The sequence below is a fragment of the Larus michahellis genome, chromosome 2, assembly GCF_964199755.1.
Source record: "Larus michahellis chromosome 2, bLarMic1.1, whole genome shotgun sequence".
NCBI lineage: Eukaryota > Metazoa > Chordata > Aves > Charadriiformes > Laridae > Larus > Larus michahellis.
Window position 1 is genome coordinate 169,906,866 of NC_133897.1, and position 26,809 is coordinate 169,933,674.

The 26,809-nt window shown below is 72.1% G+C and overlaps 1 protein-coding gene across 1 annotated transcript in view; it reads left to right on the plus strand.

Moving 5' to 3' along the window:
* Positions 1–2,614: 2,614 nt before the first annotated feature.
* PLEC (plectin) overlaps positions 2,615–26,809 on the plus strand; it is a 72,225-nt gene continuing 48,030 nt past the window's right edge. The window contains exons 1-30 of the mRNA XM_074573571.1: positions 2,615–2,828; positions 5,189–5,250; positions 6,369–6,458; positions 8,091–8,168; positions 8,270–8,362; positions 8,586–8,752; positions 9,862–9,977; positions 10,076–10,182; positions 10,276–10,395; positions 11,418–11,513; positions 12,173–12,300; positions 13,022–13,115; positions 13,211–13,365; positions 14,123–14,447; positions 14,571–14,648; positions 15,760–15,921; positions 16,967–17,071; positions 18,003–18,098; positions 18,201–18,326; positions 19,404–19,556; positions 20,297–20,451; positions 20,525–20,651; positions 20,755–20,938; positions 21,590–21,747; positions 21,954–22,132; positions 23,787–23,925; positions 24,013–24,369; positions 25,241–25,324; positions 25,446–25,550; positions 25,711–25,809. Of these exons, the coding sequence (XP_074429672.1) occupies positions 2,630–2,828; positions 5,189–5,250; positions 6,369–6,458; positions 8,091–8,168; positions 8,270–8,362; positions 8,586–8,752; positions 9,862–9,977; positions 10,076–10,182; positions 10,276–10,395; positions 11,418–11,513; positions 12,173–12,300; positions 13,022–13,115; positions 13,211–13,365; positions 14,123–14,447; positions 14,571–14,648; positions 15,760–15,921; positions 16,967–17,071; positions 18,003–18,098; positions 18,201–18,326; positions 19,404–19,556; positions 20,297–20,451; positions 20,525–20,651; positions 20,755–20,938; positions 21,590–21,747; positions 21,954–22,132; positions 23,787–23,925; positions 24,013–24,369; positions 25,241–25,324; positions 25,446–25,550; positions 25,711–25,809 (4,137 nt within the window). The 5' untranslated portion in view covers positions 2,615–2,629. The remainder of the gene's footprint in view (positions 2,829–5,188; positions 5,251–6,368; positions 6,459–8,090; positions 8,169–8,269; positions 8,363–8,585; positions 8,753–9,861; positions 9,978–10,075; positions 10,183–10,275; positions 10,396–11,417; positions 11,514–12,172; positions 12,301–13,021; positions 13,116–13,210; positions 13,366–14,122; positions 14,448–14,570; positions 14,649–15,759; positions 15,922–16,966; positions 17,072–18,002; positions 18,099–18,200; positions 18,327–19,403; positions 19,557–20,296; positions 20,452–20,524; positions 20,652–20,754; positions 20,939–21,589; positions 21,748–21,953; positions 22,133–23,786; positions 23,926–24,012; positions 24,370–25,240; positions 25,325–25,445; positions 25,551–25,710; positions 25,810–26,809) is intronic.

Genomic DNA, 26,809 nt, shown 5'->3' on the forward strand with positions numbered 1-26,809 from the left:
GGTCTGAACTGGGGCTAAACTGGTCCTGAACTGGGATGGAACTGGGCTGAGTTAGGGCTGAACTGGGCCAAGCTGGCTGGGATGAATTGGGCTGAGCTGGGCTGGACTGGGTCTAAACTGGTCCTGAACTGCGCTGAACTGGGACTGAACTGGGTAGAACTGGGGCTGGACTGGAGCTAAACTGGGCTGAATTGGGCCGAGCTGGGCTGAGCTGGGGCAGAACTGGGACTGAACTGGGCTGAACTGGGACTGAACTGGGCCAAGCTGGGCTGGACTGGGGCTAAACTGGGCTGAGCTGGGGCAGAACTGGGACTGAACTGGGCTGAACTGGGACTGAACTGGGCCAAGCTGGGCTGGACTGGGGCTAAACTGGGCTGAGCTGGGGCAGAACTGGGACTGAACTGGGCTGAACTGGGACTGAACTGGGCCAAGCTGGGCTGGACTGGGGCTAAACTGGGATGAACTGGGCCAAGCTGGGCTGAACTGGGGGCAGAACTGGGACTGAGTTGGGGATGAACTGGGACTGAACTGGGCTGAGTTGGGGCTAAACTGGGCCAAGCTGGGCCAGACTGGGGCTAAACTGGGATGAATTGGGCTGAGCTGGGCTGGACTGGGTCTAAACTGGTCCTGAGCTGCACTGAACTGGGGCAGGACTGGGGCAGAACTGGGGCTAAACTGGGCTGGACTGGGCCAAGCTGGGCTGGACTGGGGCAGAACTGGGCCGAGTTGGGGCTGAACTGGGCCAAGCTGGGCCGGACTGGGGCTAAACTGGGCTGGACTGGGCCAAGCTGGGCTGGACTGGGGCAGAACTGGGCTGAGTTGGGGCTGAACTGGGCCAAGCTGGGCCGCACTGGGGCTAAACTGGGCTGGACTGGGCTGGGGGGGACGGTGCCGTGTGCGTGCCCCGGCGTCATGGCGGCGTTGGGCGGCCTCGGGCGGGGGCGCGGTGCCGGGTGCCGGGGGCTGTTGGGTGCCGGCGGCGGCAGGGCCCGTTCCCGGCCCCGCGGGCGTCGGGGCGCAGCGGTGGCGGTGCCGGCGTGTCCGTGGTGCCGCCGGTGGGACGGGTGCTGCCGGCGGGGTGACGGCGTGGGAGGGTGCCGGGCCGGCCCGGTGGGTGCCGGGGCCGAGGGCTGAGGCGGCTCCGGTTGGGCCGGCCTGGCCGGGAGCCGGGTGCCGACGCTGGCACCCCAAAACCCCCCAAAACTCCCCAAAACCCCCCGCCGGGGGGTTTTGGGGAGTTTTGGGGGGTTTTGGGGTGCCGACCGCGGTGAGTCGTGGCGCACTCCAGGCCCCCGACGTGGGGACAGGGGGGGCCTGAGTCTGCGGCATCGGGATTGGGGGGCCCAGCCCCCCCCAGACTTGCCGACTTGGGGGTCCCAAGACCCCGAGGGGTAACGACTGTGGGTCCGGCACCGCCGGGGTGTGGGGCTGGGGGTCCCAAACCGCCCCCCGGACTTGCCAACTTGGGGGTCTCAAGGCCCCAATGTGTGGGGACTATGGGTCTGGCACCGCCAGGGTGTGGGGCTGGGGGTCCCAAACCCCCCCAGACTTGCCAACTTGGGGGTCCCGAGACCCCGAGGTGTGGGGACTATGGGTCCGGTAGCTCTGTGGTGTGGGGCTGGGGGTCCCAACCCCCCCGGGCTGGCAGATCTGGGGGTCCTGAGGTGTAGGGACTGTGGGTCTGGCACCACCAGGGTGTGGGGCTGGGGGTCCCAACCCCCCAAAGCTTGCTGACTTGGGGGTCCCGAGACCCCAGTGTGTGGGGACCGGGGGTCCTGCAGCTCCGGGGTGTGGGGCTGGGGCTCCCAAAGCCCCCCAGACTTGCCGACTTGGGGGTCCCGAGACCCCGAGGTGTGGGGACTATGGGTCTGGTAGCTCTGTGGTGTGGGGCTGGGGGTCCCAAAGCCCCCCGGACTTGCCGGCTTGGGGGTCCCGAGACCCCGAGGTGTGGGGACTATGGGTCTGGTAGCTCTGTGGTGTGGGGCTGGGGCTCCCAAAGCCCCCCGGACTTGCCGACTTGGGGGTCCCGAGACCCCGAGGTGTGGGGACTATGGGTCTGGTAGCTCTGTGGTGTGGGGCTGGGGCTCCCAAAGCCCCCCAAACTTGCCAACCTGGGGGTCCCGAGACCCCGAGGTGTGGGGCCTATGGGTCTGGTAGCTCTGTGGTGTGGGGCTGGGGCTCCCAAAGCCCCCCGGACTTGCCGACTTGGGGGTCCTGAGACCTCAGTGCCTGGGGACTTGTGGGTCCTGCAGCTCCAGGGTGTGGGGCTGGGGGTCCCGAGGTGCGGGGACTATGGGCCTGGCACCGCCAGGGTGTGGGGCTGGGGGTCCCAAACCCTTCCCCCCAAAGACTCGCCGACCTGGGGGTCCCGAGTCCTGCCGTGTGGGTCCCGGAGCCCGTGGGTCCCCGCCCCACATGGCGGCCGTGGGGCCGGGGAGGAGGGGGTTAACGGCAGCGAGGGCTCGAGGTTTCCTGTGGGCAGGATCGTGCCCGGGGTGGGGCGAGGGACGGGCCGGGGGGGGGGGGGGAACCCCAGTCTCCTCCCTGGGGCCGCCCCACACCTCGGGGCGCAGAGCCCGAGTGCGGCGAGTTGCGTCGGGGCTCAGCGCGGGCAGCGGCGGCCACCACCATGTCCCGGCAGCGGCAGCGGGGGCAGGACGGGGTGTCCGTGGGGCAGAGGACGGAGGACGGGGTGTCCGTGGGGCAGAGGACGGAGGACGGGGTGGCCGTGGGGCAGAGGATGGAGGACGGGGTGTCTGTGGGGCAGAGGACGGGCTCGGAGGACAACCTCTACCTGGCCGTGCTGCGGGCCTCCGAGGGCAAGAAAGGTATGGGCCCCCCCATGGCGGGGACGGTGTGGGGCAGGGGGACGGGGTGGGGCGCGGGGGCTGCGGTCCCTGGGACCGCCCCCACGGCGTGGAGGGGGCTGAGCCCTGCGCCCCACAGCAGGGCGGACCCCCAGGCTGCGGCGGTGTCCCCCCCCGGGCAGGCTGTGGGGCAGACCCCCAGGCTGGGGCGGTGTCCCTGGGGCAGGCTGTGGGGCAGACCCCCAGGCTGGGGGCAGGCAGGCTATGGGGCAGACCCCTGGAATGTGGGTGTTGTTCCTGGGCAGGCTGTGGGGCAGACCCCCAGGCTGGGGCGGTGTCCCCCCCGGGCAGGTTATGGGGCAGACCCCCAGGCTGGGGCGGTGTCCCTGGGGCAGGCTGTGGGGCAGACCCCCAGGCTGGGGGCAGGCAGGCTATGGGGCAGACCCCTGGAATGTGGGTGTTGTCCCTGGGCAGGCTGTGGGGCAGACCCCCAGAATGGGGCGGTGTCCCTGGGGCAGGTTATGGGGCAGACCCCCAGGCTGGGGTTGCTGGTCCCCCGCGTGGGCTATGGGGCGGCGCCGTGGGGCCGGAGCTGGCCGCCGTGGCCGGCATCCCCCCGTGTGGGGGCACTGGGGGCGCGGGGTCCCCGTCCACGCCGGGCGCCGCCATCGCCCCGCGGCGGGCGTGGTCACTTCCTCCCACGCCCGGCCACCGCCACCGCGGCCACCGCCCCGCGCTCCGTGGCCACCGCCGGCCACCGCCCACCTCACCTGGCTGTCGGGGCCTTTCGGGGTCCTGTGGGGCGCGACCCCCCCTCCCTGTGCACGTCCCCGCGCCCCACACTCCCCTCCTTCCTCCCGCGCCGCCGCGGCACCGCCGCCGACCGAGCCCCCCCCCGGGTGCCCGGCATCGCCCACGGCTGCCCGGTGTCCCCAGTGGGTCCCGGTGTCCCCGCGGGTGCCCAGTGTCTCCCGTGGGTGCCCGGCGTTGCCTGCGGGTGCCGGAGTGGGTGCGGGACGGCCGCCAGCCGCGGGCAGATCCCGGCACGCCGCGGTGGGGCGAGACGCGGCACGCGCCAGCTGGGCCTCGCCGGATCACCGCGGCGTGGGCAGGGGGACGGGGCGGGGTGTGGGGGGGGAACGCCGTGGAATGGGGGGCCGGTGGCGTCGCCTCGCGCGCCCCACGGTGTCCCCGCTGCCGTCACCGCGCTCGGGGCCGGGGGGATGGGGGGAGCTGCCCCCCACGGGGCGGGGGCTCGGCGGCGCCCGGCGGGTGCTGCGTCAGCCGGGGGAGAGGGCAGGGAGCGGCCGTGAGTCACCGCCCTGCCCCGGGGACACCCTGGGGACAGACACCCCTGGGCTCGTCCCCTGCCCGGGCGCGTCCCGCTCGGGGCCACCGCGCCGTGCCGGGGTGGCTCGTCCCCATCCCAACGTGTCCCACCTGGAGCCACCGCGCCGTGCCGGGGTGGCTCGTCCCCATCCCAACGTGTCCCTCTTGGGGCCACCGCGCCGTGCCAGGGTGGCTCGTCCCCATCCCAACGTGTCCCACCTGTGGCCACCGCGCCGTGCCGGGGTGGCTCGTCCCCATCCCAACGTGTCCCACCTGGGGCCACCGCGCCGTGCCGGGGTGGCTCGTCCCCATCCCAACGTGTCCCACCTGGGGCCACCGTGCCGTGCCGGGGTGGCTCGTCCCCATCCCAACGTGTCCCACCTGGGGCCACCGCGCCGTCCCAGGGTGGCTCGTCCCCATCCCAACGTGTCCCACCTGGGGCCACCGCGCCGTGCCGGGGTGGCTCGTCCCCATCCCAACGTGTCCCACCTGGGGCCACCGCGCCGTCCCAGGGTGGCTCGTCCCCATCCCAACATGTCCCACCTGGGGCCACCGCGCCATGCCAGGGCTGTGCCGAGGACAGTGACACCCCCCGGGCTTGTCCCCACCCCAACGTGTCCCAGCTGGGGCCACCACGCCGTGCCGGGGTGGCTTGTCCCCATCGTGGCCATGTCCCACTCAGGGCCACCGCGCCGTGCCGGTGGCCATGCCAGAGTGGCTCGTCCCCGTCGTGGCCATGTCGCGCCATGCCGTGCCGGGGTGGCTCGTCCCCATCCCAGCCACGTCCCACCCGGGGCCACCGCGACGCCCTGGGCTCGTCCTGGCCCCGTGGGTGCCGTGGGCCCTGGCAGCCATCTTAGGGGGGGGGTGTCCCCAAGGGCTGTGTCCCCCCCCGGCGCTGCTGGCTGCGGTGGCACGGCGGCACGGCCCTGCCGCGTGTTTCCTTCCCCTCACCGCCCCGTGACGCAGCGCCGCGGTTGGCGTTGGCTCACGGCTTCCTCCGCCGGCCGTGCCGGGACCCCCCCTCACCCCCCGCCCCCCCTCTCTTGCAGATGAGCGAGACCGGGTCCAGAAGAAAACCTTCACCAAATGGGTCAACAAGCACCTCATCAAGGTACGGCACGCGCCGGCGCACGCCGAGCCCCGGCCCCGCGTCCCGGCGTGGGGAGCTGCCGGAGCCCCCCCCCCCCTCCCCACGCACGCCGGGACGGGGACGGTGCCCTGGCTCCGGCACAAAGGGACCTTTGGGTGTTTTGACGGCGCCGAGCCCGGCAGCGCCCATGGGCACCCTGCCCGACCGCCCCCGCACCGCCGCCGCCTCCCTTGGGGCGCCCGCAGCCGGGGGGGGCTGTGGCTGCCTGTGCCCCCCCTCCTGCCCCCCCCTGCTCCCCCGTCCCCATCCTGGTGCCGCCTGGCTGAGCCCTGCTGCGGGGCCGGTGCCGGGCGCCAGTGCCAGGCGCCGGTGCTGGGTGCCGGTGCCGGTGCCAATGCTGATGCTGGTGGCGGTGCTGGGTGCTGGTGCCGGAGCTAATGCTGATGCTGGTGGTGGTGCCGGTGCTGGGTGCTGATGCTGGTGCCGGTGCTGGGTGCCGGTGCTGGGTGCCGGGTGCCGGTGCCCGCCGCGGTCTGTCTCCTCTCGCTGCCTCTCCTGACCTCTCTCTTCTCTCGCCCCCCCGCAGCACTGGCGAGCAGAGGTAGGTGCCCCCCCCCCGGCTGCCGCTGCCCCCCCCCCCCCCCCCCAGCTTTCTCTTCTCGCTCCTTCCCCCCCCCCAACCCCGCACCGGGGACGCACCGCGGCTGCTGCACCGCGGGCACCGGCTCCGACTCCCCCATGGCTACTGGCATGGTGGCCACCGGGTCCAGCCCTGGTGGCTGCCAGCACAGTGGGCACAGGGTTTGGCCCCCCCCACGGCTACCGGCGTGCTGGGCACGGGGTCCGACCCCCCGCGGCGGCAGCGTGTCCCCGCGTGTGGCGGAGCGGTGCCGGCTCTGGCATCCCGGGGCTGGGGGCGGGAGCCGCCGGCGTGTGCCGGTGCGTGGAGGGGGGGGGACACGTGGGGTTGGGGACACCGGGCTGCGCCTGGGGACGTGTGTGAGCACCCGCTGCGTGGGGTGGGGGGTCACCGGGGCGACGGGTGGTCACGGGCCACCCCGCGGGGCGGGACGGGGCGGGGGGGGTGGTCTGCGGGGCTCGGTGACCCCCCCCCGGTAACGCCGTCGCCGTCCCCGCAGGCGCAGCGTCATGTCAACGACCTGTACGAGGACCTGCGGGACGGGCACAACCTCATCTCGCTGCTGGAGGTGCTCTCGGGGGACACCCTGGTAAGTGCCGCGCCGCCGCCGCCGCCGCCACCACCTCCGGGCTGCCGGCGTCCCCCCCTCCGCTTGCCGCCTCTCCCACCCCTCTCATGCTTGGCCGTCTGTCCCTCCTCTCCGTCCCCTCTGTCCCCCCCCCGGCGCCGTGCCGCGGCCCCCCATCCTCCATCCCGCATCCCCGCGCCCGGCGCCACCGCGGCCTCTAACGCCCGGACGTCTCTTTGCTTTGGTGAACTCTCTGCTTCTCCGCGCTGGGCTCCGCCGGCGGCTCTGCCCCGACCGTCCCCCGCCGCCTCCTTCCTCCCCCCCCGGCTCAGCCGCGGGAGCGCGACGTCGTCCGGCACTTGCGGTTGGTGAGTGAGTGGTTCTGCCCGTTGCTCGCCGCATGGCGCCGCATGGCACGCGGGAGGCGACGGCGACGCCGAGGAGGAGCGGCGGCACCGCGGGCCGTGCCGGGGCGCGGTGGTGGCAGCGGCGCCCCCTGCGCTGTGGGTTTCCCTGGGCCCAGCGGTGCCCAGACGGGGAGCACGGCATCACCACGAGCCGCACCGAGGGGCTGGGACTCCCCGGCTACTGGCACCGCGGCAGGACAAGCTGCTCGGTCCGGGGGTGGCCCCGTGGCCACCGACCCCGCCCGGTTTCCCTCCGGCAGAAGAGACACTGGTCCGGTGCCAAGCGGCACTTGGGGGGCACGACCGCTGCCGGCGGGGCATCGGCATCGCCGTGGGGCTGGTGGGTGCGGGGGGGGTCTGTCCAGGCAGCAGCTGCCCAGGGGACCCGCAGCGGGGGGGAGGGTCCTGCCGGGGGTCTCCAGCGTGGTGACGCCTGGTCCCTGCCGCGGGGTGACACCGGAATGTGCCGGGAGCCGGCTGCGGCACGGCCCTGCTGTGTCAGCACTGGCTGCAGGAACCGGCGAGGGCAGGGCCAGCGGCGCGGCCGGGGGCAATGGGCAGGGGCAGAGCGGGGCCGGCTGTGCCCGTGCCGTGGGGCTGTGCCTGTGCCATGGGGCCGGCTGTGCCCACACCGTGGTGCCGACGCTGCCACGTGGCCAAGGCACCGGTGCAGGATCCGGCGCTCGCCGTTGTTTGTTCGGGCAGCGCATCTTGCCCCCAGCCCCGCGCTGCGGCAGAGCATTTCCCGGCGGGGTCGCGCTGCCCGGGCTGGGACGCGGTGACAAGGGACATGGGTGGCACGGCACCGGGGCCGGCACCGGCACAGCATCCACGATGCCCACGCGTGGGGTGGGGGTCCCCGGCTGCGGTGCCGTCCCCGTCTCCCCACGGCGATGCGGTGCCAGCTGCCCGCGCAGGCAGCTGCCGGCTCTCGGTGCGCAGTGGGGTGACTGGGGGGGGGGACATGGGTGCCGTGGGGAGCAGCCGGCTCCGCTCCGGCACCGTGCCTGGCGCTTGGCTTCCCGTCGGCAGCCCCGGCGTGGCGGGGGGGGGCAGCAGGGAGCATCCCCTCCCCGGTGGGGACAAAGTGCGTCGGGCGTGTGGCATCGGCATGCGTGGTGCCGGGAGCGGCCGGGGCGGGGGACGCGGTGACGAGCATCCCGGGGGGATGGGCGGGGGGGGCCGTGCCATGCCCGGCGTGCCGGGGGGTGACGGTCGCGGCTGATGGCCCCCCCTCTCCCCGCAGCCCCGGGAGAAGGGCAGGATGCGCTTCCACAAGCTGCAGAACGTCCAGATCGCCCTCAACTACCTGAAGCATCGCCAGGTAACGGGGGTGGGGGGCCCCGGGGACCCCCTGGGGCACGTGCCCCCCCCCCCCCCCCGCAGTCCCTGACCCCCCCCTCCCCGTCCCCTCCGGCCTCGCAGGTGAAGCTGGTGAACATCCGCAACGATGACATCGCCGACGGCAACCCCAAGCTGACGCTGGGGCTCATCTGGACCATCATCCTCCACTTCCAGGTGAGCCCGGAGACGCCGCACCCGGCACCGGCGCCGGCACGTGCCGTGTCGCCGCCTCGGGGGGAACGTGGTGGTGCCGGTGGTGGTGGGAGGTGGGGGGGGGGGGTCCGCGGCGCCGGTGCCACCGATTCGGTCCCCGCGTGGGGCCGGGGCGTCGGGGGCAGCGGCTGCGGTGCAGGCGGCGGAGGTTTCGGCGTAACGCGCGCCGTGCCTGTGCCGGCAGATCTCGGACATCCAGGTGACGGGGCAGTCGGAGGACATGACGGCCAAGGAGAAGCTGCTGCTGTGGTCGCAGCGCATGGTGGAGGACTACCAGGGCCTGCGCTGCGACAACTTCACCACCAGCTGGCGGGACGGGCGCCTCTTCAACGCCATCATCCACCGCCACAAGTAGGTGGAGGGACCCCGCTCTGCCGCCGCCGGCACCGCCGCCCCCGGGCTCCCCTCTCCCGCCGCCCCCAGCCCCTCACCGCGCCGCCGAGCCTCCCGCGGCACAACCCTGTCCTGCCCCAGGCCCCCACGGCGGCGCCGGCAGGGTTTGGCATCGCCGGCACCAGCCGCCGGCGCGGCCGGCTGCACCGATCCCGCTCCAGGGTGACGTTGGCGCGTGCTCCCTGACAAGTGTCGGCCCGTCGGCCCGTGCCGGCAGCGCCGGGAGCCGCCGTCCCACGCTCCCCGCTTTGCCGAGCCCCCCAGCCCCGGGGCAGTGGGCGCCGTGCCCGCCGCGGCGTGCCGGGGCGCGGGCGGGCAGGATCCCTCCCCTGGGGGCAGCGGGAGTACGTGCCGGCGCGGCACACCCGCGCAGGGTGGGGAGCGGCAGCCGTGCCATGCCGCGCCGCACTCGGCACCCGACACCCGCGCAGCAGCAGCGCGCCCACCGCCCCGCGCCCAGCCGGGTGCCGCCATGCAGCGCAGCGGGCAGCACCGTGCCGGGAAGCCGCCGCGGCGTCGCGGCACAGGGAGCTCCGCGCTGCCGGGGCCGGAGGTGGTGATGGTCTGCCAGGACTTTGCCGAGCGTCAGGACTTTGCCGCCGGCGTCAGCGGCTCCATCTTCTCCGTCGGGCGCAGCCTCCGGCTCCGGGAACTGTAGGGAGCCCCCGGGCTGGGGGGGGCTGGGGCTGCTGCCGGGGACACGGGGACACTGCCAGAGCCGTGGGGACACCGCCTGCTCCGGGGGTCTGCATGGGGACATGGGGACAGTGCCTGAGCCGTGGGGACACGGGGACGCCGCCTGCTCCATGCTCAGGGCCACCGGCGTGTCCCCGGCTCCCGGTGCCCGCGGGGCTCGGTGGGTCCCCGCGCCGGGGGGTGACAGAGGTGCCGGGGGTCCCACTGTCTCCGGAGTCTCTCCAGGGTGTCGGTGCCGGGTGGGCGGTGGGTGCTGCTGTCACCCCTGTCTCTGCTGTCCCCGTTGTCCCCTCACCCACCCCTGTTGTCCCCTGACGTCCCCGCTGTCCCCTGACGTCCCCGCTGTCCCCTGACGTCCCCGCTGCCCGCAGGCCGGCGCTGATCGACATGAACCGCGTCTATCGCCAGAGCAACCTGGAGAACCTGGACCAGGCCTTCACCGTGGCCGAGCGGGACCTGGGGGTGACGCGGCTGCTGGACCCCGAAGGTGGGGTTTGGGGGATGGCACCGGGGGGTGGGGGGGGGTGTCCGGGACCCCCGCGTCCCCCCGCGTCCCCCTGACCGCCCTCCCGCCCCCGTGCGCAGACGTGGACGTGCCGCAGCCGGACGAGAAATCCATCATCACCTACGTCTCCTCGCTCTACGACGCCATGCCCCGCGTCCCCGAGGTGCAGGACGGCGTCAAGGCCAACGTGAGTCTGGGGGGGCCGGGGGGTGCCGGCGGCGTTGGTGCGCGCGTCCCCCCGCCCCTGGCGCCGTGTCACGCGCTGTCCCCGTCCCCCCAGGAGCTGCAGCTGCGCTGGCAGGAGTACTACGAGGTGGTGACGCTGCTGCTGCAGTGGCTGCGCCAGCACACGCTGCTCTTCGAGGAGCGGCGCTTCCCCGCCAGCTACGAGGAGATCGAGGTGACGCGCGGGGACGGGGACGGGGACGGGGACACGGGGATGCACCGGGGCCCGGGGAGGCGCCTGGCGGTGGCCCAGTTGGCCACTGGCCCGGCCGTGGGCCGGCTCGTGCCGCGGCAAATCCTCACGGTGCCAGTGCCGGCTCGCACCAGGTGCAGGGCTCGGCGGGGAATGGGGACAGCCGGCACTGGCCGTGGCACTGCCGCGGGGACAGTACCGGCTGCGTCCCCACAGCCCGGCCGTGGGGCAGGGGGCTGGGTGCTGGTGCCGGGGGGCCATGACACAGCAGAGCCGGGGGGCTCGGTGCTGGTGCCGCGGCAGAGCCAGGGGGGCTCGGTGCTGGTGCCGGGGGCCATGCACAGTAGAGCCAGGGGAGCTTGGTGCCGTCACCGGTGCTGGTGCCGGTGCCGGGGGGCTGTCCCCTGGGAGAACCGGGGGGGCTCCGTGCCGGTGCTGGTGCCGGGGGGCTGTGCCATGGCAGACCCGGGGGGGCTCGGTGCCGGTGCCGGTGCTGGAGGGCCGTGCCACGGCAGAGCCTGGGGGAGCTTGGTGCCGGCACTGGTGCCAGTGCTGGTGCCGGGGGGCTGTGCCGCAGCAGAGTCGGGGGGGCTCGGTGCCGGTGATGGTGCCGGTGCCGGGGGGCTGCGTTGTGGCAGAGCCTGGGGGTGTCAGTGCTGGTGCCAGTGCCGGGGGGGCCATGCCATGGTAGAGCTGGGGGGGCTCGGTGCCGGTGGCGGTGCCGTGGGAGAGCCGGGGGGGGCTCGGTGCCAGTGCCGGTGCTGGTGCCGCGGTGGAGCCGGGGTGCCCGGGCAGGGGGGGGCCCCTGTGACTCAGCCATTCCGGGCTCGCCGTGAGTCACCGGTGGCAAACCCCAGCTCCCGCCCGGCCCCTTCCTTCCCGCGGCTTCTCACGCATGGAAAATGCGGGGGGGGGGGTTATTCCCCAAGGGGGGGCTGGCGGGGCCGTGGCGGGGGGGTAGGGGGGGTCCGCGCCGCCCGGCTTAACCCCCCCCTGCCCGGCAGATCCTCTGGCGCCAGTTCCTCAAGTTCAAGGAGACGGAGCTGCCGGCCAAGGAGGCCGACAAGAACCGCTCCAAGGCCATCTTCCAGGCCCTGGAGGTCAGCGGCACCCCCCGACGGGGGGCCCCGGGGGGGTCCCAAATGGCTGGGGGTCCCGAGGGACTGGGGGGGGGTCCCGGGACGCCAGGGGGTCCCGAGGGGCCGGGGGACTGGTGGGTCCTGAGGGTCTGGGGTGCCCAAAGGGTGGGGGGTCCTGGGATCCCGTGGGTCCCAAAGGTCTGGGGGTCCTGGGGGGCTGGGGGGGTCCGAGTGTTTGAGGGTCCTGGGGCCACTGGGGGGTCCCAAGGAGGTGGGGTGTCCAAAGGGTGGGGGTCCTGGGGGTCCCGGGGCACTGGGGGTCCTGAGGGGCTGGGGGTTCCGAGGGGCTGGGGGGGGTTCCAGGGGTCTGGGACCCTGGGGCACTGGGGGGGTCCTGGGTGACTGGGGGGGTCCTGGGGGTCCTGCAGGGCGGGGGCTCCCGGGGCAATGGGGGGTCTCGAGGAGCTGGGGGGGTCCTGGGGCGCTGGGGGGTGCTGGGGGGGGTCCCGGGGCACTGGGGGTCCTGGGTGACTGGGGGGTCCCGGGGCAGCCCCACGCTGTCCCTGTGGGGGGAGGCCGCCCCGTCTCTCCCGCCCTGGCCCTGTCGCCGGGGCCGTCGTCTCCCCCCCCCCACGCCGGGGGTGCCGGTGCCGGGCTCTGACGGCGCGGGGGGGGCGCAGGGCGCGGTGCAGGCCGGGCAGCTGAAGGTGCCCCCCGGGTACCACCCGCTGGACGTGGAGAAGGAATGGGGGAAGCTGCACGTGGCGGTGCTGGAGCGGGAGAAGCTGCTGCGCGCCGAGTTCGAGAGGCGAGTGCCGGGGGGGGCTCTGGCACCCGCTGCCACCGCGCTGCCAAAACCGCCGGGATGGGCCGGGGTGGGGCGTCCCGGCTCCCCCCCGTCCCGCGGCGGGGGAACCGCAGGCAGCATGAGTCACTGCCTGACGCCGGGAAGCCAGCGCAGCGCGGCACGGCACGGCACGGCTCGGCTCGGCACGGGGCGCTCGGGGCTCTGCCGCGGGCTGTGGGCTGCTGTGCCGCTGGGAATGGGATGGGATGGGATGGGATGGGATGGGGGTGGAGATGGGGATGGGGTGGAGATGGGATGGGGATGCAGAAGGGGATGGGATGGGATGGGAACAGGATGGGGATGGGGATGGGGATGGGGACGGGATGGGATGGGAATGGGAGGGGACGGAATGGGATGGGATGGGGAGGGGATGGGATGGGGATGGGGATGGGGATGGGATGGGAATGGGAGGGGATGGGGTGGGATGGGGATGGGGTGGGATGGGAACAGGATGGGGATGGGGATGGGATGGGATGGGATGGGGATGGGGATGGGGATGGGATGGGAATGGGAGGGGATGGGGTGGGATGGGGTGGGATTGTTTGGGATCTCTGCCCCATGGGTCAGGGTCGGTGCCAGGCCGTGACGGGCTCCATCCCGTGGCCGGGCGGGTGCCCCGGGGCTGTCAGCGCTGCGGTGCCGGTGCCGCCTGCCGACGCCGTGGCCTCCGCGTCCCCCGCAGGCTGGAGCGGCTGCAGCGCGTGGTCACCAAGCTGCAGATGGAGTCGGGGCTCTGCGAGGAGCAGCTCAACCAGGCTGACGCCCTGCTCCAGTCGGTGAGCGCCCGCTCCGGCCGCGGCGGCGGCGGGGAGGGGGGGCGGCGGGGGCCACCCGTGCCGTGTCCCTCACCGCGTCCCTGCCCCGTCCCCAGGACGTGCGGCTGCTGAACGCGGGGAAGCCGCCGCAGAAGGCGGCCGAGGTGGAGCGGGACCTGGACAAGGCGGACGCCATGATCCGGCTGCTCTTCAACGACGTCCAGGCCCTGAAGGACGGGCGGCACCCGCAGGGGGAGCAGATGTACCGACGGTACCGTGTCACCCGCGCGCTGTCACCCATGCTGTGCCCCACACGGCGGGCCCCGTGCAGGGCGCCCCGGCGCTCGCCTGGTTGCAGGAGCAGCCCACAACCTGCAGCCCCCCGTGTCCCCTGTGTCACCCGTGTCTTCCATGTCCCCTATGCTCCCCGTGCCCTTCACATCCCCCTTGCCCCCCACGTCCCCTCTGCCCCCCGTGTCCCCCGTGCCCACTGTGTCCCCCGTGCCCTCCATGTCCCCTGTGCCCCCCATGTCCCCCCTGCCCTCCACATCCCATTTGCCCCCATGCTCCCCATGTCCTCCATGTCCCCATTGCCCTCCATGTCCCCTTTGCCCCCCACGTCCCCCTTGGCCTCCACATCCCCCGTGCCCCCCCTGTCTCCTGTGCCCCTCACATCCCCCACATCCTCCACGTCCCCCACGTCCCCTGTGCCCCCCACGTCCCCCACATTCCCCTTGTCCCCCACATCTTCCACGTCCCCCACGTCCCCCGTGCTCCCCACGTCCCCCACATCCTCCACGTCCCCCACATCCCCCGTGCCCCCCACATCCCCCATGTCCCGCGTGCCCCCCACGTCCCCCACATCCTCCTTGTCCCCCACGTCCTCCACGTCCCCCATGTCCCCCGTGCCCTCCATGTCCCCTTTGCCCCCCACGTCCCCCTTGTCTCCCGCGTCCCCCGTGCCCCCCATGTCCCCCGTGCCCCCCGCGTCCCCCCTGCCCCCCACGCTGACAGGCGGCTGCCCGCAGGGTGTACCGCCTGCACGAGCGGCTGGTGGCCATCCGCACCGAGTACAACCTGCGCCTGAAGTCGGGGGTGACGGTGACGACAGTGCCGGCGGCGGCGGCGGTCGGGGGGCAGCAGCAGCAGCGTCCGCGCGCGGAGGCGGAGGAGGCGCCGCTGCGGTACCTGCAGGACCTGCTGGCCTGGGTGGAGGAGAACCAGCGGCGGCTGGCGGCGGCCGAGTGGGGCATGGACCTGCCCACCGTGGAGGCCCAGCTGGGCGGCCACCGCGGCCTCCACCACTCCATCGAGGAGTTCCGCGCCAAGATCGAGCGGGCGCGCGCCGACGAGGTGAGGTGTCCCCCCCGCCAGGGGGGGGTCCGTCCCCCCAGCCCCTGGGGACCCGGCCTCGGGGTCACCCCCCGGAGTGGGACAGGGGTCCCCGCGCTCACGGCGTGTGTCCCCCCTACCCAGGCACAGCTCGCCCCCGGCCCCCGCGGCGCCTACCGGGAGTGCCTGGGCAAGCTGGACCTGCAGTACGGCAAGCTGCTGGTGAGGGGGCGCAGGGGGTGGGGGGTGCGTGGGGAGGAGCTGCGGGATGTGGGGAGATGTGTGGGGAGGGGGATGTGGGGGGAGATGTGTGGGGTGGAGGATGTTGGGGGAGATGTCGGGGGAGGATGGTGCAGGACATGGGGGGATGTGTGAGGAGAAGGATTTTGGGGGGGAGATGTGTGGGGAGGAGGATGTGGGGTGGGAGACGTGTGGGGCAGGGGACGCAGGACGAGGGGGGCCGTGTGGGGTGTGGGATGAGGGGGCTGTTGGGGGAGATGTGTGGGGCGGAGGATGTGGGGTGGGAGACGTGTGGGGCAGGGGACGCAGGACGAGGGGGGCTGTGTGGGGCGGAGGATGCAGGGTGGGAGACGTGTGGGGCAGGGGACGCAGGACGAGGGGGGCTGTGTGGGGCGTGGGATGAGGGGGCTGTTGGGGGAGATGTGTGGGGCGGAGGATGCGGGGTGGGAGACGTGTGGGGCAGGGGACGCAGGACGAGGGGGGCTGTGTGGGGTGTGGGATGAGGGGGCTGTTGGGGGAGATGTGTGGGGCGGAGGATGTGGGGTGGGAGACGTGTGGGGCAGGGGACGCAGGACAAGGGGGGCTGTGTGGGGCGGAGGATGCGGGGTGGGAGACGTGTGGGGCAGGGGACGCAGGACGAGGGGGGCTGTGTGGTGCGGAGGATGCAGGGTGGGAGACGTGTGGGGCAGGGGACGCAGGACGAGGGGGGCCGTGTGGGGCGTGGGATGAGGGGGCTGTTGGGGGGGATGTGTGGGGCGGAGGATGCAGGGTGGGAGACGTGTGGGGCAGGGGACGCAGGACGAGGGGGGATGTGTGGGGCGGAGGATGCGGGGTGGGAGACGTGTGGGGCAGGGGACACAGGACAAGGGGGGATGTGTGGGGCGGAGGATGCGGGGTGGGAGACGTGTGGGGCAGGGGACGCAGGACAAGGGGGGCTGTGTGGGGCGGAGGATGCAGGGTGGGAGACGTGTGGGGCAGGGGACGCAGGACGAGGGGGGCTGTGTGGGGCGGAGGGTGCGTGACGCGGGGAGGCGTGTGGGGCGGGGGCCGTGGGGCGGGAGACGCGGGGTGCCAGCCCTGGCCCTGTCCCCAGACCTCCTCCAAGTGGCGGCTGCGGCACCTGGAGAGCCTGCAGGCCTTCGTCAGCGCCGCCACGCGGGAGCTGCTGTGGCTGAGCCAGAGGGAGGAGGAGGAGGTGGCCTTCGACTGGAGCCACCGCAACCCCAACATGGCGGCCAAGAAGGACAACTACTCGGTACGGACAGACGGGGCCTGCGCCGCCGCCGTCCCCGTCCCCCTGTCCCCGCCTGTGGCTGTCCCGCACCGTCCTGTCCCTGTCCCTGTCCCTGCCTGTGACTGTCCTGCACCATCCCCATCCCTCCTGTCCCTGCCTGTGACACCATCCCTGTCCCTGCCTGTGACTGTCCTGCACTGTCCTGTCCCCCCTGTCCCTGTCCCTGTCCCTCCGTGTGACTGTCCTGCACCATCCCCATCCCTCCTGTCCCTGCCTGTGACACCATCCCTGTCCCCGCGTGTGGCTGTCCTGCACCGTCCTGTCCCCACCTGTGGCTGTCCTTCCCTCCTGTCCCTGTCCCTGTCCCTCTGTGTGACTGTCCTGCACCATCCCCATCCCTCCTGTCCCTGCGTGTGACTGTCCTGTCCCCCCTGTCCCCACGTGTGGCTGCCCTGCACCATCCTGTCCCCACGTGTGGCTGTCCTGTCCCTCCCGTCCCTGCGTGTGACACTGTCCCTGTCCCTGCGTGTGGCTGTCCTGTCCCTCCTGTCCCTGCCTGTGACACCATCCCTGTCCCCACGTGTGGCTGTCCTGTCCCTCCTGTCCCTGTCCCTGTCCCTCCCTGCGGCTGTCCTGCACCATCCCCATGCCTCCTGTCCCCACATGTGGCTGCCCTGCACCATCCTGTCCCCACGTGTGACACCGTCCCCGTCCCTGCCTGTGGCTGTCCTGTCCCCCTGTCCCCACGTGTGACTGTCCTGCACGGTCACATCCCCCGTACCCCCCCGCCCCGAGTCCCCCCAGCCCCATCCCTCAGCGCCCCCTGCCCCCCCCACCCCCGTTCCCCCCCAGTTCCCACCCCAGCGGTTCCTCTGGTGGGTGCTGGGTCCAACATCCCCCCCCGGGCACGGACACACGGACACACGGCCATTGGCACGGCCGCGCGCAGACACAGACGTGCACCGTCACACGCGTGGCCGCGCACACGGCCGCGCACACACCCGGGGCACACAGGGGCGTGCGGCGGTGCCGGGTGCCGGCGTCTCACGCCCTGGCGCGGCGGCAGGCGCTGATGCGGGAGCTGGAGCAGCGGGAGCGCAGGATCAAGGAGCTGCAGGGCTCGGGGGAGCGGCTGCTGCGGGAGGAGCACCCGGGGCGCCAGACGCTGGAGGTGAGGGGCCGGGGGGGCTCTGGGAGAGCCCGGGGGGCTCCGGGGGGGCTGGAGCACTGCGGGGCACTGCCGTGGGGCGGGGGGCGGCGCGCGGGGGGCTGCGGCGCTGCGGGCACCTGCCTGGGCCGGGGGCGGCTGCAGCGCGACCGGGGCTGGGGCTGGTGCTTGGTACCGGTGCTGGTGCTGATGGCAGTGCCAGGGCTGCTGCCGGTGCTGGTACCGGTAATGATGCTGGTGCCGGTGCTGGTGCTGATGGCAGTGCCAGGACTGGTGCCGGTGCTGGTGCCGGTAATGATGCTGGTGCCGGTGCTGGTGCTGATGGCAGTGCCAGGACTGGTGCCGGTGCTGGTGCCGGTGCCGGTGCTGGTACTGGTAATGATGCTGGTGCCGGTGCTGGTGCCGGTGCCGGTAGTGGTAATGATGCTGGTGCCGGTGCTGATGGCAGTGCCAGGGCTGGTGCTGGTGCTGGTACCGGTAATGATGCTGGTGCCGGTGCTGGTGGCAGTGCCGGTGCCGGTACCAGTAATGATGCTGGTGCCAGTGCTGGTGCTGGTAATGATGCTGGTGCCGGTGCCGGTGCTGGTGGCAGTGCCAGGGCTGGTGTTGGTGCTGGTGCCAGGCCTGCTGGCAGTGCCAGTATTGGTGCTGGTGCCAGTGGCAGTACCGGTGCTGGTGGTGGTGCCGGTGCTGGTGCCAGTGGTAGTACCGGTGCTGGTGGTGGTGCCGGTACTGGTGCCGGTACCAGTGCTGATGCCGGGGCTGGCGTCGGCGCCGGTGCTGCTAGCAGTGTTGGTGGTGGTGCCGGTGCTTGTGCGAGCGCTGGTGCTGGCGGTGGGACTGGTGCGGGTGGTGGCAGTGCCGTGCTGGTGCTGGTGCTGGTGGCGGTGGCGTTGCCGGCGGTGCCTGGTGACGCGTGTCCCCCCCGGCTCAGTCCTTCCAGGCGGCGCTGCAGACGCAGTGGAGCTGGATGCTGCAGCTCTGCTGCTGCGTGGAGACCCACCTGAAGGAGAACGGCGCCTACTTCCAGGTACTGGGGGGGGTCCGGGGAGCCCCCGCCCGCCCCCCGCGGCCCCCGGCGCCCGCCTGACACGCCCCCCCCCCCCCCCCGGCTTTTGCGCCCCCTCCCCAGTTCTTTGCGGAGGTGAAGGAGGCGGAGGAGTTCCTGCGCAGGACGGAGGAGAACATGAGGAAGAAATACTGCTGCGACCGCGGCGCCACCGTCACGCGCCTGGAGGACCTGCTGCAGGACTGCCTGGTGAGGGCCCCCCCCGGAGACCCCCCCCTCCCGGGATGACCCCCCAGCACACGAGCCCCGCTGCAGCCCTTGGGGTGACCCCCCCCAGGGTGACACCCCCATCCCAGCAAGACCCCCCCGACACACGAGCCCCGACACATGACCCCCCCCCCCCTCGCCAACACTGCAGCCCCAGGGTGACCCCCCCCCCACCCTGCGGCAACCCCCACTGTGGGGGGGGACACCTCCCCCAGGGTGACCCCCCAACGCAGGAGCCCCACTGCTGCCCCCAGGGTGACGCCCCCCACGTGTGCCCACCCACAGGGTGCTGGGGTGACACCCCCAGAAGTGTCCCGTCCCCCCCCGCCCAAGACCCTCGGGGTGACCCCCACCACATCCAGCCCCCCCGGGGTGACACCCCCCCCTCCCCGCAGTGACAGCCCCCCCCCCCCCCTCCATGCAGACCCCGCTGCAGGAGGGACCCCCCCCCTCCAGTGAACCGCCCCCCCCCCCCCCCCCAGATTCCCCCTTCCCCCATCCAGTGACCCCCCATAATCCCCCTCCCCACTGCAGTAACCCCCCCCCCATGCAGCCCCCGCTGCGGGAGTGACCCCCTCCAGTGACACCCCCCCCCAAAAAATCCTCCCTCTCCTCTCCAGTGACCCCCCATAATCCCCCCTCCACAGTGACCCCGCCATAATCCCCCCCAGTGACCCCCCCCATAATCTCTCTTCCCCCTCCAGTGATGCCCCCCATAATCCCCCTCCCCACTGCAGTGACCCCCCGTCCATAATCTCTCTCCTCCCTCCAGTGACGCCCCCCATAATCCCCCCCAGTGACCCCCCCCATAATCTTTCTCCCCCCTCCAGTGACCCCCCCCAACCCCTCCCCCACTGCAGTGAGCCCCCCCCAATTCCCCTCCAGTGACCCCCCCATAATCCCCTCCCCACCGCAGTGACCCCCCCCCATCCCAGGCTCCCCGTGGGAGTGGGGGTCCCCCCACAGAGCCCCCACCCCACCGCAGGGCTCCCCACGCCCCATTGGGAGCCCCCCCCGCTGACACCCCCCCCCCCCCGCCGCCCCCCGGCCCCCCCGCAGGAGCAGAAGGAGCAGCTGGCCGAGTACGAGGGGACGCTGGCCGCACTGGCCCGCCGGGCCACCACCATCGTCCAGCTGAAGCCCCGCAGCCCCGGCACCCCCCTGCAGGGACGGCCCCCCCTCCAGGCCGTCTGCGACTACAAGCAAATAGAGGTGAGGGGGGTCGGGGGGTCTGGGGGGTGGGGGGGGGCAGGAGGGGTCTGGGGGGGATGGGGGGGATGGGGGTTAGGGGGTGGGGGGGACAGGAGGGGTCTGGGGGGTCTGGGAGGGATGGGGGGTCCGGGGGGACAGGGGGTATGGGGTAGGGGGGGGTCTAGGAGGACAGGAGGAGTCTGGGGGGGTGGGGGTGATGGGGGGGACAGGGGGGATGGGGGGGTCGGGGGGGTCGGGGGGGGACAGGGGGTACAGGGTAGGGGGGGTCTAGGGGGACAGGAGGGGTCCGGGGGGGGCAGCGGGGTCCGGGGGGTCTGGGGGAGTCCGGGGGGGACAGCAGGGGTCTGGAGGGGACGGGGGGGATGGGGGGGACAGGGGGGATGGGGTGGGGGGGGTCTGGGGGGGACAGGAGGGGTCTGGGGGGAATGAGAGGGCCCTGGGGGTCCGAGGAGGGATGGAGGGGGGGTCTGGGGGGACAGGAGGGGGATGGGGCAGGACAGGGGGTCAGGGGGGGATCCAGGGGGGGACAGGAGGGGTCTGGGGGGGATGGGGGAGATGGGGGGGGACAGGGGGTACTGGGGGGGGGGGTCCGGGGGGGACAGGGTGGAACAGGGGGTCTGAGGGGAATGAGAGGGGCCTGGGGGCTCCCGGGAGGGACGGGGGGGGTCTGGGGGGCCGGGGGGGGGTGCTGGGACCCCCGTCCCTGCTGTGACGCCGTCCCGTCCGTGTCCCCCCCCCAGATCACGGTGCACAAGGGGGACGCCTGCGCCCTGCTCAGCAACGCCCAGCCCCACAAGTGGAAGGTGCTGAGCGCCGGCGGCGCCGAGGCCATCGTCCCCTCCGTCTGCTTCCTCCTGCCGCCCCCCAACGCCGAGGCCCTGGACGCCGTGCACCGGTGAGCGCCGCCGGCGCCGGGGCGGGGGTCTCAGCCCCTTCTCCTTGCCCCCGCTGACGCCCCCTCTCCCCAGGCTGGAGACCACCCACCAGCAGCTCCTGCTCCTCTGGCACCAGCTGCACCAGGAGATGAGGACCCTGCTCTCCTGGCAGCACCTCACCCGCCACATCCAGCAGATCCAGTCCTGGTCCCACCTAACGGTGCGTCTGCGTGTCCCCCCTCCCCGTCACGGTGCCGGCGCGGGGGTCCCCGCCGCGGCGGTGGGGGCTGACGGCAGCCTTTCCTTCCCCTCCCTGCCCCCAGTTCCGCACGCTGCCGGCGGAGGAGTGCCGGCAGGTCCTGCGCGGGCTGGAGACCCACTACCAGGAGTTCCTGCGGCACAGCCAGGACTCGCAGGGCTTCCAGCACGACGACCGCCTGCGCCTGGAGCGGGACTACCAGGCCTGCACCCACAAGTACGAGCTGCTGCTGCGCAGCCAGGAGAAAGGTGAGACCCCCGTCGCGGCGGGGGGAGCCACGGATGTGTCCCAGAGCCGGACACGGAGATGCCGGGAGGGCTGGAGCCCCTCTGCTGTGAGGACAGGCTGGGAGAGCTGGGGGGGTTCAGCCTGGAGAAGGGTTTTAAACCAAAAGAGGGGAGATTGAGATTAAAAATAAGGCAGAAATTCTCCATGATGAAGCTGGTGAGCCCCTGGCCCAGGGTGCCCAGAGAAGCTGTGGCTGCCCCATCCCTGGGGGGGTTCAAGGCCAGGTTGGACGGGGCTCGGAGCCACCTGGGGTAGTTGAAGATGTCCCTGCCCAGGGCAGGGGGTGGGAAAAGAGGATCTTGCGGGTCCCTTCCCACCCAAACCTTCGGGCGATGCTGTGGTTGCCCAGGTGGCCCCGTGGCTGTTCCATCGTTGTCTGTCTCCCCAAAACCCCTTCGGGGCGGACGCGGCCGTCACGAGCAGACGCACCCAGGGTGACCAGCCGGGGGTCATCGCTTGGGCAGGGTTACGGGAGATAAAGCTCAGGTTGGGGGGTGCACGCCATCGCCCCCCTCCTCCCTGCCGCCCCCTGCTCCCTGCGGCGTCCCCGGGGACGCGGACGGGGCGAAGGGAGCGGGAGGGCGCTCACCCCGTCCCCGCCGTCCCCCCAGGAGAGCAGGAGGAGTCCCTCTGCAAGAGCTACATCTCCCAGCTGAAGGACATCCGCCTGCAGCTGGAGGGCTGCGAGACCCGCACCATCCACAAGATCCGCCTGCCCCTCGACAAGGACCCGGCCAAGGAGTGCGCCCAGCGCATCACCGAGCAGCAGGTACCTGCACACGGGCACCTCGGCGCCCGCCACGGGGCTGGAGACCGGCCGCCCGCACGCTGGTGGGCTGTGGACCTGCTCCGGGGTCGGGGGGGGGGCCGCGTCCCGGCCGGCAGGAGCCAGCGTTTGGCACAGTGTTACGTGGGGGACCGGCCGCGGGTTGGTCTTGGCCGCCAACGGCAGCGAGGACCCTCCTCTCCCTGCAGCAAATCCACCTGGAGCTGGAGGGCATCAAGAAGAACCTGGACAAGGTGAGCGAGAAGACGGAGAAGGTGCTGGCGCAGGCAGAGCCGGCCGACTCGGCCCCCGTCCTGCGCTCCGAGCTGGAGATCACCCTGCAGAAGATGAACCAGGTGTACAGCCTCTCCACCATCTACCTGGAGAAGTGAGTGTGTGTGTCCCCTGCGCCGCGTCGGGGTCATCCCCCCTCCGGGGACAACCGCTGGAGCCGCCGGGACGGGGTGGGCTGGGGAGGTCGGGAGGAAGGGGCCAAGGGAAGAGCTACGGATGGCCAGCAGGAGCAGGGAAGCGATGGTGCCTCTGTACTCGGCACTGGTGAGGCCTCACCTCGAGTGCAGTGTTCAGTTCTGGGCCCCGCTGTACAAGAGGGACATTGAGGTGCTGGAGCGTGTCCAGAGGAGAGCTGCCAGGCTGGTGAGGGGTCTGGAGACCGGGGCATATGAGGGAGCTGGGCATGTTCAGCTTGGAGAAGAGGAGGCTGAGGGGAGACCTCATTGCCCTCTACAACTGCCTGAAAGGAGGGTGCAGAGAGGTGGGGGTTGGCCTCTTCTCCCAGGTGAATAATGACAGGCCCAGAGGAAATGGTCTGAAGTTGCGGCAGGGGAGGTTTAGATTAGAGATTAGGAAGAATGACTTTACTGAAAGAGTGGTCAGGCACTGGCACAGCCTGCCCAGGGAAGTGGTTGAGTCACCATCCCTAGAGGTGTTTAAGAAACGTCTAGATGTGGCACTTCAGGGCATGCTCTAGTGACAGGGATTGTAGGTTGTTTGGTTGGACTCGATGATCTCAAAGGTCCTTCCCAACCATGAAGGTTCTGCGATTCCGTGATTCTATTCTGTGGCGTCTGCCGGTGCTTCTCTAAGGCCTTTGCCAGGGTCCCCCCCACCATCCTTCTCTCTAAATTGGAGAGATGGATTTGATGGGTGGGCTCTTCGGTGGATGAGGAATCGGTCGGATGGTTGGTCGGATGGTCACATCCAGAGGGTGGTGGCCAACGGCTCAGTGTCCAGCTGGAGATCGGTGACAAGTGGTGTCCCTCGGGGGTCAGTGCTGGGACCAGCACTGCTTAATATCGCCACCAAGGGCGCGGAGAGTGGGATGGAGCAAACCCTCAGCACGTTTGTGGGTGACACCAGGCTGTGCGGGGCGGGGACACGGCTGAGGGACGGGACACCACCCAGAGGGACCTGGACAGGCTGGAGAGGTGGCCCCACGGGAACCTCCTGGGGTCCAACCGGGCCCAGTGCAGGGTGGGGGCAGCCCCCGGTGCCAGCCCAGGCTGGGGGGGGGGGGGATGGAGAGCAGCCCTGAGAGAAGGGCTTGGGGGGGCTGGGGAGGGGGGAAACGCTGCCCATGAGCCGGCAGCGTGCGCTGGCAGCACAGAAAATCTCCTGGGAGACCATGGAGCCCCTTCCAGGCCCTAAAGGGGCTCCGGGAAAGCTGGGGGGGGACTCTGGAGCAGGGAGGGGAGCCACAGGACAAGAAACAGTGGTTTTAAGGTAAAAAAGGGGAGATTTAGACTAGACCTGAGGAAGAAATTCTCTCCTGGGAGGGTGGTGAGCCCCTGGCCCAGGTTGCCCAGAGAAGCTGTGGCTGCCCCATCCCTGGAGGGGTTCAAGGCCAGGTTGGACGGGGCTTTGGGCAACCTGGGCTGGTGGGAGGTGGCCCTGCCCAGGGCAGGGGGTGGCACTGGGTGGCCTTTAAGGTCCCTTCCCACCCAAACCAGTCGGTGACTCTATGACGCGGGCTGTGCTGGCATGTCCTGCTCTTCCCGTCCGACCGTCCCCTCTCTCCGCAGGCTGAAGACCATCAACCTGGTGATCCGCAGCACTCAGGGGGCGGAGGAGCTGGTCAAGAAGTACGAGGACCAGCTGAAGGACGTGCAGACCGTGCCGGCTGACCTCAAGGAGCTGGAGGCCAGCAAGGCCGAGCTGAAGGTAAGGGCTGGGGCGTCACCGTGCCGGGGGGACGGCCAGGGGTGCCGGCGGTGCCGGGGCTGACCCCCGCTTCTCCGTCTGCCGCAGCGGCTGCGCACCCAGGCCGAGGGGCACCAGCCCTTCTTCAACACGCTGGAGACCGACCTGAGCAAGGCCAAGGAGGTCAACGAGCGGATGGTCCGTGGCCACAGCGAGCGCGACGTGGACCTGGACCGGTACCGGGAGCGGGTCCAGCAGCTGCTGGAGCGCTGGCAGGCCGTGCTGGCCCAGACCGACCTGCGGCAGCGCGAGCTGGACCAGCTGGGCCGCCAGCTGCGGTACTACCGGGAGAGCTGCGACGGGCTGCTCCGCTGGATCCAGGACGCCAAGCAGCGGCAGGAGAAGATCCAGGCGGTGCCCATCACCGACAGCCAGACCGTGCGGGAGCAGCTGCTGCAGGAGAAGGTGAGGAAGAGGCGGTGAGGGACCTCAGGAGGTTCAACAAGGGCCAGGGCAGGGTCCTGCCGGGGGGGGAACAGCCCCAGGGACCGGGCCGGGCCGGGGGAACCCGCTGGGAACCAGCTCTGCGGGGAGACCTGGGAGTCCTGGGGGACACCAAGTTGCCCGGGGGCCGGCGATGTGCCCTCGTGGCCGACGCGGCCAACGGTCTCCTGGGGGGCACGGAGCAGAGCGTGGCCGGCAGGCGGGGGGAGGTTCATCCTCCCGCTCTGCTCTGCCCTGCCCTGGGGGGGCCACAGCTGGAGCACTGGGGCCGGTGCCGGGCCCCCCAGTTGCGGCGGGACGGGGAACTGCTGGGGAGAGTCCGGCGGGGGCCGCGAGGATGACGAGGGCCGGGAGCGTCTCTGTGCTGAGGAAGGGCCGAGGGATTTGGGTCTCTTCAGCCTGGAAAAAAGACGAGCGAGGGGGGGTCTCGTCAGCGCCGATAAACACTGCAAGGGGGGGCGGCAGCGGGACGGGGCCGGGCTCTTCCCGGTGGTGCCCGGGGCCGGGACGAGGGGCAACGGGCACAAACCGGGACACGGGAAACGCCAAAAAAAGGAGGAAAAAGGTCTTTGGGGCGAGGGCAGCAGAGAGGTGTGGGGTCTCCGTCTCTGGAGATCTTCCAAACCCGCCTGGACGCACCCAACCTGCTCCGGGTGACCCCGCTGCCGCCGGGGCTGGGACGGGGGGGTCTCTGAAGGTCCCTTTTATCCCTAAAATCCTGGGATTCTGTAAGTGCCGGCACCGGGGCGAGCGGGGCCGGTGCACTCGTCTGTCCCTGGCCGTGGCGGGGCGGCCACGGGGCGGCTGAGCTCACCCCGGCGTGTTTCCCCAGAAACTGCTGGAGGAGTGCGACCGCAACAAGGAGAAGGTGGAGGAGTGCCAGCGCTACGCCAAGCAGTACATCGACGCCATCAAGGTGCGCTCGGGGCTGTCGCCCCCTGGGGTGCCGGGGCAAATGGCGGGGGGAGGGCTCGGGAGGGGCCGGGGGGGCTCGCTGGGGACGTGGCTGGCGAGCTGAGGACCCCTCTCGCCCGCAGGACTACGAGCTGCAGCTGGTGACCTTCAAGGCGCAGGTGGAGCCGATGGCCTCTCCGGCCAAGAAGCCCAAAGTGCAGTCGGCGTCCGACAGCATCATCCAGGAGGTGAGGGGGGGTCCCGGAGGCCGCAGCTCCTTCCCCGGGAGCCGGGGGGCTGCAGCCCCTTGCCGAAGGGGTGGGCACGGCGGGGCTGGCCTGCGGGCTCGCCTCCCTCCGGCCCGGCCGCCGCCGGGGTGCCGGGGTTGACCATTGCCGTCCTCCGCAGTACGTGGAGCTGCGGACGCGGTACAGCGAGCTGACCACGCTCACCAGCCAGTACATCAAGTTCATCACCGAGACGCTGCGGCGGCTGGAGGAGGAGGAGGTAGGGACGCGGCGGGCGCGCGGGGTGGCATGCCTCCGGCTGCGTCACGGCGGGGAACGCGGTTCATAGTGACTGCCGGCCCCCCCTCCATCACTAACGCTGGCCCACGGCCGCTAACCCCGCTCCCGGCCGGGCTCCCCGGGACCGAAGCCGCTGGCTCTGGGCGCAGCGGGTCTCCGAGCCCAGGGGGCCGGCGCGTAGAGCCGGCTCCGGGCACCGCCGGGCTCTGGCGTGACTGGTGGTAGGAGGCACTTCCCAGATACACGTGGCGCGGTCGGCATCTGCCTTGGCATGACGGCTGTGCTGGGGCGCGGCGGGGCCGGGCCCTCGCCTCTCCTCTCTCTCCGTAACCTCTCTTAACTCTTGGTTTCTGCCCTTGGAAGTCGAGCCGCTTTGCCAGTGCTTTGTCTTGGGGGATGTTTGTGTTGGTGGGGAATCTAATGGAGGGTAAAAAACCAGGATGACTCTGGCATCCCTGCACCAGGTACTCACTCTGCGCATGTGCCCCCCCCCCCTCCCCACGCCACCCCTCCGCCTCACCCATGGCCGCCAGCAGCCTGCGCTTCCCCCCGCCGCACCCCCCGCTCTCCGGAGAGCCCCCGCGCTCCTCGCCCTGCGCTGCCCTCGCTGCGCCTTTGGGGACCCGTCCCCGTGGCACGGGCGTCCTGCTCACCCGCACGCGCTGCCCGAGCCCGGGCGCTGCCTCGCTCACGGTGCATGCGGCACGAGCGCTCTGCGGCACGGCCGCAAGCCACGCACGAGCCACGCGGCCCTTCGGCAGCTGGAACGGGCAGTGAGGGCGGGATTTGGGCCATCTGGGCCAGCATGGGCCGGAGCTTGGGTTGCTCTCCACGTCGTCGCGGCTTTCCCGGCAGGGAAAGCTCCGCTGGCACCTCCCTCCCTCGGCACCCGCTCCCCTCTGTCCCGCTCTCCCCGGTGCTCCGGCTGCCTCTGTCGTTCCCCCACGGTGATGGCTCTCCGCGCCGGCCCCTCTCGCCCG